A 13,444-nucleotide genomic window follows, 5' to 3' on the forward strand; every position below is an offset into this window, starting at 1 on the left:
CTTTTAGAGGGAGAAAATTAACATCAGCAACAAGGGAAAATTGCACACGTACGTAGTAATACTCGTGGTGTGACTCATCTGAACTCTCGGAAAGAAACCAAATGTAGAAATGGAGGACACGTGACAGCCACGGTGGTAACAGCATGCACCCATGCAAGCCCCCACGTCGCGATCCGTCCGGAGCACTCGTGTCATCGTCAACTCGTGTGTCCATTCCCACCTCACCCCACCGCATATATCTATATATCTATATACGTACATGCATCTCTACGATGCGCGTAGGTGTTTTCTGCGAGTGCGCGCTGGGAGAAATTAAGCAGGTGATAACGCGAGACACAGAAAAATAGAGAGGGCGAGCTCAAGAAGATGAGCAAGCCGGAGGACGACGTGATGGAGGCGAAGGACGCGCTGTTGCCTATCGCGCTGCAGGCGCCCGTGACGGTGGCTCGGCCCGTGCGCAGCGACCTTGAAAACCGCGGCCTCCCTAAGCCTTGTCTCTCTTTCTCCTTCTGATCCGTGTCTCTATCTCCTTTGTTTTACTTTGCGAAATAGAATATAAATAATTAAATTAAGACCCTCCTCAACTCCCAAACTTCAGTATTTTTACAAACAGGACACCGAGCTTTTAATTTTAACCATCAAAGCTCCTTAATTTTATTAAATTACTCGACGACGGGGCTGTCTATTCCAGGACATTTAGTAATTAATTAATAGTTTTTTTCGATTTCGAAGGTAAATTCATATAATTTTAAAATATATAAAAAAATTTATTTTTTTATAATTATAATATATTTAGGAAACAGAATTTATAAGTAGTGTGCAGTTTTGTTTCATTTGTTTACTTTTTATTTTTTTTCAGCGGGAATGGAAGAAATTAATTATTTTGTGTTTTAAACTTTACTAATTTATATATAATACATGCGATGTCATAAAAATGTCAGGAAAAGAGTATATTAAATTATTTGACAAATTTTAGGAGATTTATTTGTCAAAATTATAAGTGTAGATATCTTTCTATAAAACTGTTAATTTTTTTTTTTTTATTTTTGACATTTTGTTTTTCATCTTTTATTTTCTGATATGCTTGATTCATTGCATCTTTTGATTCAGCAGTGATCCTGTCGGCCACATATACACTATTGAATAATCTTTTGTTCGAGTAATTTTGGGGCTTTATTTACATACATCGTAGGAAACTTGAAAAGTCAAAACCAATTCGATTTTTGAGAGCCGGCCGGTTTGAATATAAAATAAAATAAAAAAAAAAAAGTTGATTTTGTGATTATATATATATGTTCTTGGGGTTATATATGAGCTTGAGCTATGTTGGGTTGGACCACTCCTAAGCGAAATTGATTAAATGGGCTTTTGCAGATTTGTCATATATTCGTGTTATATATGTGGGTTTAGGCTCTGTTGTAACTCCTAAGAAAAATTGACTGTGATTGAGACACCCCATGGAGTGTCTGGATGGAGACACTAGATAAAAATATATTTTTTTTGTATATTTAGTTTCCGAGAATATTTTCTCAATATTTTCTCATATTTAAATAAGAAGTCTCGTTTTCATTTTTGGAAATATTTTACCCAAAAGAATAAAAATTATAATTTTTTTCATAACTTTCTAGGAACCAAACACGTACTCGATCCTGAAGAAAAATTTAATATATATTTCCTCGGCAGCAGTTGAGAAATTGCCTCAACGGAGAGGATTTGGAAACTAAAAAGGCAGACGGAGAGAAAAGAAGTAAAAAAATAAATAGAAGTATCAAACTAAGTATGAAACACATGTAATCTACTCTAGCATCACATAATACCACAAATGATGCTGGCATGTTAATGTGATCACCAATATTGTGATATTCAGATCTTGCTAGAGCTCTTGCTGCACCGGACGTGCACCATCCGGAAGGAACGAGAGATCATAAGCACTACCATCTAAGTGTGCTCCAGCAACACGTCGCCTTCTTCGACATAGATAACAATGGCATCATTTATCCTTGGGAAACTTATGCAGGTACATCAATCTTTCATGTTCTTCTCATCAAAGTGATGTTTTTCTTAATGGAACCAATAATACGTGTCCTGACACTATGTACCAGGAGCTCGCGCTATTGGGTTCAATATGATTGTATCTCTGTTCATGGCAATAGTGATAAATGTATCCATGAGCTATCCAACACTTCCGGTATGTTTATTCCTCTATAAACTGTGAAGATATATATTGTTTAGGATTTAACCCTGTAAATCTGTTCTGTAAATTTTGTATTCACGTATAGAAGACAGTAGGTGAAAACCATCAAATCACACCTTAATTTCGAAATTTCAAAAACAATTCTTTGATATATAATCGGATCATTCGGATCCCTCCTTCCTTCGAGTTATTCTCCTGTTTCAAAATGCTTGTTGTCGCAAACTCCGTAGACTTCTAACTAAAGTTTCCTAGCAAACTGTGATTGCCGTACTTTTCCATTTGTTTTCCATTTTTTTTCCATTCTTGGATTACGCTAACATAGAGATGCATGTAATTATTTACTTATTTTATTGAAAGCAAGATCGACCGCGTATATTTGGAGTGTTCAGTGTGCAATTTGTAAGTGTGCTCCTCACCTAATTTCACTTAGCATGTACACTTGATACCTTCTGCAGGTTGCTATTCAATAGTACACTCCTCATCTAAGTTGGAATTTTATAGATCAAATTACTGTAATGTTTTAGCTTCACACAGAGGCATGATATTGAGCTTAAGATGCCACGTTCATAGTTTTAAAAATCCAAAATATAATTCAATGAACTAATCAAATACAATTCGAAAGGCACCTTTTATCGGACCCCAACTTCAAATGGCTCTCAACTGAACCTTTATTATTGTTTTTCTAACCTTATTTGTAGAGTTGTATACCATATTCCCTCTTTCGCATATATATATATTAGAAAATTCACAAAGGGCCTAAAACTTCACATGGCTCTCAACTACATTTTTTTTTTTTTTATATTTAGGGTTGGATGCCACATCCCCTGTTCCCCATATATATTCAGAACATTCACAAGGCCAAGCACGGGAGCGACTCAGGTTCTTACGACACAGAGGGCAGGTAATGTTACCACTTATTCGTTTCGCGGATAAATATCTCAAGTACATTCCGTGTTCTGAGAAATATTTTGCTGGGTGTGCCATCTATGCAGGTATATGCCTTGTAATTTTGAGTTTATCTTTAGCAAGTACGCTCGTACGACACCTGATAAACTCACTTTGGGAGAGTTGTGGGGGATGACCGAGGGGAACCGGAATGCGTATGACCTTTTTGGATGGTAAGCTCTTCTAGATACTAAGCTCTTATATATATACCCACTCCTTACTAATTAAATCCGTTTCTTTTTCTATTTGAGAGGTTGCATAGACAACAATTTATTTTTGGTATTGTTTTAAAACTTTTATTAGATCTTTTTGATTCTTATTAGATTTTTTTCAATCAGTCATATATTCTATTATTCTTTTCATGAATTGTGGTAGTGTTTGAACTTTTTCATCTCAACATGAGAGTAACAATTGCAGATTGTAAGCTTTGCATCTTTACTTATTGGGTAACAAGCGATCAAATATTTGAGAACATACTAACACAATACTAAAGGGGGGGGGGGGGGGGGGGGGGGGGGGNGGGGGGAGAGGGACGGGGGGACTTGAGCTAGAATACTATTGGTAGCAACCGGTCTCCATTGCTATTTCTTCCCCCCAAGACTGCCTATTGGGCCCGCTTCGGCTAGTGCACAGACCTGCCGAACGAGTAGTGCCTCTCCTACCTGAACGAAGCGGAAACATATATTTATCTATACAATCAAATACGATATTTATAAAAGTAATATCAAAGTACAAGTACTAATTCAACATTCAAACTTTAAATATTTGAAGTTTATAACTAATTGCTAATTCATGATGCTACTATGCCACTCATTATAGGTTTACCAATCTAGTCAATTGGTTCCATTATGCGCCATGACTAATCTCATTACTCGAACTAATCTATCAATTTGGATTCGCTTACTTGCTTGCACATCATGGAGAGTCGATTTCTCTAGAACTCTCTAATCGGTAGATAAATGAATCGACTCTGGAACTTCTCTCTAATCGATAGATAAATGAAGTCGATCGATTGCTCTTGGACCCCCCAAGTAGCACATAGGGAGTCGATATCGATCTCCTCCCTTGACACACTTTTGGAAGGTTGCACGTATTTTATCATTACTCTTAAGTCCATGACTTCTAGTTGATATCAATTGTCTATAGATGCAACTTGTCCTCTAATTCTCATTTAATCTAGAGTTCACATGTCACTATATTTCACCTTAGGTTTTGACCTAAGTAGATGCCACACTTGTTTAACTCATTTTCTAGGTTCCCATTGCCGCTATATGTATTTCAACATCTTTCCTAATTTCATGCAATACTTACCCATAGGTTTTGACCTAAGCTAAGTACCACGCACATTGACCTATATTTTAGGTTCACATTATCATTAGGGTTATTTGCATACACGTCCCTGCAAACATAGTGAATTGCAGATATATTCCTGCAAAACGACAATTCCATAAGTTGTCCCTGCAAAAGTTCTAAGTTATGCAGATATATCCCTGCCGTTAGGATCTGTTAGAAAATTTTTATTAACCACAGTTAAAATACTTAACTATAGTTAATTATAACGTGAATTGGCGGATTTGCCCTTCTTCCTCCTCCTCCTCATCTTCATCTTTCTCTTCCTCTTCAATGGCCGTCGTCGTCGTCGCTGGAGAGGGAGGAGATGCGGCGGGCGATCACGGTGGAAAAGGAGCTCCGCGGCGGAGGCGCTCCGCTGCGAAGGCACCGGATGAGGAGGAGGAGCTCCGTCGGGAGTCGAGGAGCTCCGCGGCGAAGGCGCCGGAGGAGGAGGAGGAGGAGGAGGAGGGGGGAGCGCGGTTTTGGGGACGAGGTGGAGGGGGGCACATGGCGAGTGCGGTGCCAGGCGGAGGACAAGGCGCGCGGAGCCGGGGGAGTTGGCGCCGGCGCCGGTGCGGGGCTAGCGCCTCAGCAGCTGCGGGGCGAAGCCGAGGTTGGGGTCGGCGGCGGTGTGCACTACCTTGACGCGGCGGAGCGCGATGTCGAAGGGGATCGCGTGGCGCCACATGAGGTAGGCGACGGCGATGGCCGCGGAGCGCGACGCGCCGCGAACGCAGTGGACGAGGGCGCGGCACCCTCCTTCTCCCCCTCCACCGCCGCTGCCGCGAGGGTCCTTGAGGAAGTCGAAGACGTCGCAAAGAACGGAGGAGCGCCGTCCCGCCCGTCCGGCCCCACGGCAGTTCGACGTCGCTGCCGCCGCCCGCTCCGGCAGCCCGTGAAGGAAGAGAAATAGGAAAAGGATAGTTTTGTGAGGGTATTTCTGCAAAATACCAATTGGAGCTTTTGGAGGGATATATTTGTGAGGGCAAAAATGTCATTTCACGAATTCACTGTTAAAAAATAAACAGTTCACTAACGGATTTTAACCAGAGGAACATATTTGCATAACTTAGGACTTTTGTAAATTTTCGTTTTGCAGGGATATATCTGCAATTCACTATGTTTGCAGGAATGTGTATGCAAATAACCCTTATCATTAAAATGCACTTGATCCTTTTCCCATTCCATGCCAAGAGGTTAGAATTCTAGATCTTCCTAGCATGCGACTAAATTACATTAAAATAATATTAAATATTTAGCGCGCTAATGAAATAAGAAACAATGGACAAAGAGAGAGATTATTCTTTTTTCGTGATATTCCCTACTTTTGTTAGTTCTCTCCTTTTTTGTTAGTTCTCTCCTTCAAAAGTGGACTTGATCTCTTGGAAAACCAAAATACCCTAAAAAATCACTCTCAAGTCAAAACCACAAGAACTTTTATTTTGGAAGATCATAGAACCAGAATCTTAAAATAAACACTTCCCTTTCCTCCTACAGCACCCAAAACGTAGATGAGAAGGTACTCGCCTGAATTAGTACTGATACTGGGTGAATTAGTACCGATACTTGAAAAGAGTCCCGCAAAACCATATCGTGAGTTTCCACTCCACGTAACTAGGTATGGTACTATTATTTAGTTTTGATACTTGTGTAAAATTTGCACTTCCAGCAGAATTGAATAACGTAGATGAGATGGTACTCGCCTGAATTAGTACTGATACTGGGTGAATTAGTACCGATACTTGAAAAGAGTCCCGCAAAACCATATCGTGAGTTTCCACTCTACGTAACTGGGTATGGTACTATTATTTAGTTTTGATACTTGTGTAAAATTTGCACTTCTAGCAGAGTTGAATATTTGAAGTCTGTTTATGCACCGTTTTTGAGTCAAAACACATAATTGATTCTCAGACACCCTTGAAGTTATTGGAATAGGTCCCACTCATTATTACTCATTATTACTCGCTAGAAATTTATAATTTAGAAAAGTTCGGTGCATTACAGTTGTACCAATTTGGTTTCAATGGTGGATCCTCCAAATAGACGGTTGACGATGTTGAATATGATCTATATCACTTGAAATATCTAAAAGTAAAATTTTAAATCTTTTCAATGTCATTGATCTAATGATTGGGTTGTTACAAAAGTTGTAATTTTTGTCACGCCCCATGGTCCTTTTTGAAAGCCAATTCGAAAACGGGCTATCTTTTAAAAAAATAAGAATAAGCGAATAACTGCCCTCCTTTATTGAAATCTGGACCCTGAAGATGCACAACAGGCCCGCCATAAATAATAAAATTTATGAAATAAACGAATAGTCTTCCGTGTATTTGCACGACGTAGCACATAGTATAATTGAACAACTAGATCTTCATTCACGCACACAACGAAAAGATATATATAAGAATCAACTTATTTCAATATACAACTACTCGTCCTTAGTCACATCCATTCTACATTTATCCAACGAAAAGATATATATAAGAATCAACTTATTTCAATATACAACTACTCGTCCTTAGTCACATCCATTCTACATTTATCCAACGAAAAGATATATATAAGAATCAACTTATTTCAATATACAACTACTCGTCCTTAGTCACATCCATTCTACATTTATCCTAATAGTTAAAAGTCGATCTCTCCCGCACGAAGACTTTTCCTTTGAAATTTTAACTTAGCGAAAACCACGAAAAACCATTTTGAAAATTATATTACACATGGAAACCTTTATTTTGAAAACACTACCACGAGGGGTAAAAAATCACATTCTGAAATCCGAATCCAAAGCCATAAATGTCGAAAAACCACGAGTATTCCAAAATCATGAGTATCCAAAACTCATACATACATCATTCAAAACCTCAAGTGTAAACCATCAATTGAACCACAAGTAGATATCTAATAATTAGTGTAGGGTATGATTTACACTATCTACTAATATCTATCTGATACTATGTATGAAGTAATCAAAAAGGTATATTGTAGATCGAGACCTCTATGACCATCCACGAGCTACAGCCTCATGTTGTGTTCCAACCAATCCCACCTGCGTCTCTTGAAAAAAAGGGGGTTGAGAACATGTAAATATGTCTCCCTCTCATAGTATGGGTACTGCAAGCGGACGAACGCAAACTGTACCCACTGGCGGATGGAAGGTTAAACAATAGTAGTAACAAGTAAATCGAGTAAGATAACAATGAATAACATTCATCGACAATCACCAAAGAAACTACTATTGTAAAGTGAGATCATGAAACAACGATCAACTATAGTCGATAGTCAACCTAGTGCAGTAGCAATGATAATTGAACTAAAAACAACCGCAATAATGGTATAAATAACAGCTACTACAAAAGAAAAATAGAGAAATGACCATGCATAAACTGCAACCGACAGCACAAGTATACCCATTCTATACCGTTTTGTCGGTGTAAGGATCTCAGGCAAATCACAACCGCTCTGCCTGGCATATAACCTTAGCAAATGGTCGCTGGGCTCACGAGTTGGCAACCAACTACTTTTTCGAAAAAGAACACCCTCCTGCGAGGGATCAGACCGCTGGTGTTCGTGAAATGCTGTCGAGCTGTGCATCGATGCGAATATGATCAATGGCCAACCATTAGCGAATAGCCGCTAGCTAATCACTGCCCCTTGGAGCACACTGACCAATAGGTCATCGAATTGTAAAGGAACACGAGTACCGACCACTCAGGTCACCTAAGATTAAACAACTCAACATCCTCTCAAGTATATGCGAATACCGACCACTTAGGTCAACTATGATGGAACAACTCAACATCATCTCAAGTATATGCAAGTACCGACCATTCCGGTCAACTAGGATGGAACAACTCAACAACCTCTCAAGTATATGCAAGTACCGACCACTCCGATCAATTAGAAGGTGTATATCAATATCACTACCACTCTACTCTTAAGTCATGAATACCAGAGAGAATGCATTAAGTAGAGCAAGTTCGAAGTTATGTGGTAAAAGGCTCAAGAGTATTGGATAGACAAGTATATGTAAGCAGTAAAGGATAGGGATGAAGGGAACATCACCCAGCATGCACCACTAAACCGACTTCGGATCGAAGTACTCACCTGTGTCGCAAATGCACTTAGCTCCCGCGGTGTGCAGAATCGTTGACTGGACCTACGACAGGTCCACCGAGTCAGAAACTAAACCGGCGAACTCAAATACATCACTCACAAATCTAAGACGACCTGTAGGATCGATTTTCCAAAACTGATTCCCAGACTCGCCGGGAATCCCGAAAACACACCAGGATACCCCTAAGACCGACAAAATGTAACGAAACACACCGAATCATGACATGTTACCCGCTGCCCTGAAACACATCCATTTTGTGTTTGGGAAGCAAACACAGGCACCAAGGTTAACTCGATCATTGCTGTTCAACCAATTCCTTTCGGGCTTCTAGAAGTGTCCACTTTGGCATCAAAAGCCTTCGCCGCTCACCTGTTGTCTCCAAACACATGAGGTGTCCTTGGCAGGCATGCCAATGGGGCTAGGCGATGATTTTCGAGGCGACCACACTGCCGAAAACTCATTGCAACGCGAAACCGCGTTTTACTTGCGATTTTGCGGAAAAATGTGCCGAAACCTTTCGTCGCTCATCCTCTGCCTTCAAAATTACAAGGTGGCGGTAGCAACAGGCCAACAAGGTTTGGCCGGGTATCTAGGGCATTCGAATTGTCAATGTACAAAAATCGCAACGAAAATCGAACAAGAGCCAATCTGAATTGATCTTGTAATGTCCGATCGGCGAATTTCTGTCAAACGACGTCGTGGGACCCCGTTTCCACTCTGCAACGACTCACGGACCTTCGATGAGTAGTCAAGAGGTTGCTAACAGTGATTACACGCTTTTCGATGCTGTGCGCGGGATTCCCATTGCATATAATTTGCAATTGGCTCACTAAAGCATTAAATACTATTAAAATAATACATGAAACACAAGGTTCGAGCTCGTTTCCCTAATTTGCATCACAGTGGATCCATCCAACCAGTCGATTTGACTCATCTCAATGTGATGAAGCTCGTTCTCTCTGTCTAGAGTGCGATCGACGGGCGGACGACATCGAAACAGCAGAGAAATCCTTCCAATTGCTCGATCTCGGAAGCAGCCAAGTCCTACACACACACCAGGACTTCATTGATCGCAACAAAGGTGAGCATAGGTCTCCACAAGACCTCAGGAGTGCAGTGGTCACCTTTTGGGTGCTCGCAGAAGTCTCCAATGGCTGGAAAAAGGAGCCTGGCCAACCCAGTTGCAACGACCCGACCCGCTAGCAATAATAACTCGTTGGGCCCAACCACCGGCCCAAAATGCTTAAGCCCAGTTATTATTACTAGCTTGTAGGTCTCATATAAACTGATCCGAATCAGTATCCAATCTGATGTGGGACTATTGGGGGCATTACAAACTCCCCCTGTTTAGACCCTGACGTCCTCGTCGGGTCCAAAGCAGATCACAGACAGACAAACCAGGACCATTACCAGGCGATGTGAGATTCTAGAGGTGCCTCCTACGGGTTTAAGAGGTGGCTCCCACCAAATTCGTTGGTATAGCACTTTGTCCCGCATAGCACTTAGCTCCCACACTTTCCGCTGGTATTCGACTCTGATACCATTTGCAACGACCCGACCCACTAGCAATAATAACTCGTTGGGCCCAACCACCGGCCCAAAATACTTAAGCCCAGTTATTATTAATAGCGTGTAGGTCTTATATAAACTGATCGGAATCAGTATCCCATCCGATGTGGGACTATTGGGGGCGTTACACCAGTCCTTGGAATCCCCCCGGCTGCCACGCGGCAGGGGCTAGGGCATCAAAAATCCGTCGACCGGCAGCAGGGCAGGGGGAGCTCTGGCCTGGGAGGGTCGCCACACCCAAGAGAGTTGGTCGGGACCCATGTCCGGCGGCCGGAGGCAGCGGTGCTCGACGATGGTGATGAGGGCCAAAAAGGGTCGTCGGGAGGCAGCGGTGGCACTTCTCAACCAGTAGTAACGCACAGCTTCAAAAGTCAAATGATCATGAGCCAAATAAAATCTAGCTCTAGAACCTTCGGATCACAAAGCACTTACCTAAAAATCCAGCAAAGGAGGTCCAACAAACTCTCCTCCTTAACCATGAACTGGTCCCCAACACTGGTCCAACAATGCGCTTTACCTCAGCTTCAGGAAAGGAAAAAGAAAGTTAGGAGGGGAAAGAGTAGGGATTATGGAGTCTCTAAATGCCAGGGGGAGAAAAGAGTGAAGGGGAAGCTTAGATGAACTATTTATAGATGAAGGAATAATTGTAGAGAAGTCCTAAAAAATCAAAAAATAACCTCCTCAGTCCAAATCGAATTTTGAGGTGCTCGATACCTATCTTTTGGATGTCCAAACCTGTTGTAGCTACACCTGCTTCAAACCTTCGTGTGCCCGCCTTTTGAGACACCTGCTGAGCAGCCCGGAACTGCCGTAAATGCGTCCAGTTGCATTCAGATGCCTAGGACCCCGTGCCCGAAACTCATATGCGTCATAGCACATACATCGAAGCAATGATCAGATCATTATCAACCCACATCCAAGGCGCTACAGTGTTTACGGGTGTCTGGGACTAGTATTTGAATTCAATCCAACCCTACACAAGACTTTCAGGCACCCTAAACACACGTGGGCATCTGAAAACTTTTGAAACTCTAGTTTCAATACGTTTTTTGGTTCTGTGTCCATCTTTGCTTTCATTTTGCACCAAAACAGTTCCATCTGACACTCTACAGACATGCTGATCAATTGCCCACATTGCAAATAAACCTAGCTGTAGAGTTCTAGAACACTACACAAAAAAGAGTTTAATGCACTTAAGTGTTCTTATACTTAGTCCTTCAACTTTAAATTGTACAATTACCGTCTCAAGAAAGATTTTTTCCACTAGTGACATCCTTTCGTAAAGATTTCTCTTTTTTTTTTCAAATCTCTTTTGTAATAGTTTCGGTTTCCACATTGAATACCACGAAATTGTCTAATGCCAAATATCGGTTGGCTGAAGTCATTTTGTCCTTGCTCTTTAAATTGTATATTTGTTATCCCTTCTGGCTTATCTTCTTTCCTTGTAGGGAATCACACAGGCATCTTAATCTAGACTATTTTCATATGTAATTTCCACAACAAGAAGTTCATTCCATCTTTTGTCGCTGTAACTTTTCTCGCCATCGTTTCACTATCGATACAAATTGCAAAGAACCCATACTCTGATACCAATTGAAGGGACCGACAAAGGGGTTATCAAGCACACCTCAAACCCATACGACCTACGAGTGCAGCGAAAAATCAGATCTTACATAGATGAAATGTATGAGAACGATAGTAGAAAACAAGCACGAAGATAGCAAATCAATAAAGAACAGAGAAGAAGGCAAGAACACAAGATTTACGTGGCCAACGGTGTGTCGATCTACATCCAAAGGCAAGACATCAATGGTTTCTTCGATTAATCCGCAGCACAACTATATAAAGATCTCAACTAAGGTTTTTATAATAAACGCTACCTAAACTCAAAAACATGAATTTTAAGGGTTTAAAATTCTAAAATCACAGTTCTCGTAGGGAATCATCTCTACCGTCCATCTCTACCGTCCATCAAGAGTCTCCGATTCATTACTAGCCGTTGGTCGATCTTCACTTAAAAACCTCTTCATGATATTCCATTGCCCATGAGGGCCTTGGGCTTTGGAGCCAAAACAGTGGGCTCCGGAACTGGAAGTTCTACAAATGCCGCGCTCCGAAGCTAAGCAAATATTGCTCCGAAGCCGGACTATCAGCCTAGCGAAAATCACCTTCAGTTTATGCGGAATTTTAGTACAAGCTTCAGAACTCGCTCGAGTTCTGGAACTCACCAACTTGGCTTTGGAGCTCAACGTCTAGTAACCTCAAAACCTTGGTGTACTTGGTGTACGATCATAGAATTGACTCGACATAAGGCTTCACATAATCCAACATGGAAATGGGTTCCCACTTCATAGGAATGCGTGTAAATTTATAAGGTTTCAATTCAAGATAATTAACATATGGATTCTAATATGGCCGGCATACAAAATTAGCAGTTTGCCTGGATATAAATAATGATGCATGCGTTAATTATTTTATTTTGTGGAATGCAACTTAACAGGATCGCATCCAAGTTGGAGTGGCTCATGTTGTATGCGTTGGCGAGAGATGAGGATGGTTATCTGTCGAGGGAGGCCATGAGGCGCTGCTTCGATGGGAGCCTCTTCGAGTACTGCGCCCAGCAACGGGAAGCGTACAATAAGAACTACTGACGTATAAATGTATCTAGCATGCATGCAATCTGCTTGCTTACATAAAATGCATGTTTGGATATTAACATGTTGGTTGAAAATAATTAAGTGTGATCCTTGTGTAGAAACCTACCCTACACAGTATTGTCTATATATGTATTATATATGCTTGCGTGATGTGCAAATTCGTATGTGCGTTTTGCAGAGGATTTTCCTTTGCTGCTTTTGCTTCCAACCTCGTTGTTCAGCTCAATCATTTTAACATATGGTTGGAGTCGATAATATGACCATTTTTTTTTTTTTTTTTTTTTTTTTTTTCTGTATTCTTGTTTAAAATCTTACCATATGTTTGCCTACGGGCATTTCTGAAAAGGAAAAAAAAAAAATTATGACAATGTTAGATGAACCTTAAATAAGAATTGATTTCTTCTGTTTGAAACAACTGGTATTGTAATTTGTACTGATTTTTAAGGTTATAATACAGATAGTTTTGTGAATACATTAGAGTCTCGGTAAACCAAAATTGTTTCAGAAAATTCTGTTATGCTCTCTTATACGGCACTTCACAGTTGCAGTTTATTTTTTTTTTTTTTTTTTTTCCTCCCTCTCCTCATTCTGTTATACTCTTTTCTTTCTCCTCTTCTGCAGAATTGT

The 13,444-nt window shown here is 40.8% G+C and overlaps 1 protein-coding gene across 1 annotated transcript; it reads left to right on the forward strand.

The window, feature by feature from the left end:
- Positions 293-12,980, forward strand: LOC109708137 (peroxygenase-like). The gene is made up of 6 exons (XM_020229752.1): positions 293-493; positions 1,868-2,017; positions 2,103-2,188; positions 3,001-3,095; positions 3,187-3,312; positions 12,661-12,980. The coding sequence occupies exons 1-6, from the start codon at positions 367-369 to the stop codon at positions 12,809-12,811; spliced, it is 735 nt and encodes a 244-aa protein (XP_020085341.1). The 5' UTR covers positions 293-366; the 3' UTR covers positions 12,812-12,980.

The sequence above is a fragment of the Ananas comosus genome, linkage group 3 (genome assembly GCF_001540865.1).
Source record: "Ananas comosus cultivar F153 linkage group 3, ASM154086v1, whole genome shotgun sequence".
NCBI lineage: Eukaryota > Viridiplantae > Streptophyta > Magnoliopsida > Poales > Bromeliaceae > Ananas > Ananas comosus.

Excerpts from the sequence above, each read along its gene's own strand:
- LOC109708137 (XM_020229752.1), top strand. The coding sequence starts at position 367 with ATGAGCAAGCCGGAGGACGACGTGATGGAGGCGAAGGACGCGCTGTTG. Across the intron at positions 494-1,867 it reads CCGCGGCCTCCCTAAGCCTT|ATCTTGCTAGAGCTCTTGCT; the intron begins GTCTCTCTTTCT and ends TGTGATATTCAG. Across the intron at positions 2,189-3,000 it reads TGAGCTATCCAACACTTCCG|GGTTGGATGCCACATCCCCT; the intron begins GTATGTTTATTC and ends TTTTATATTTAG.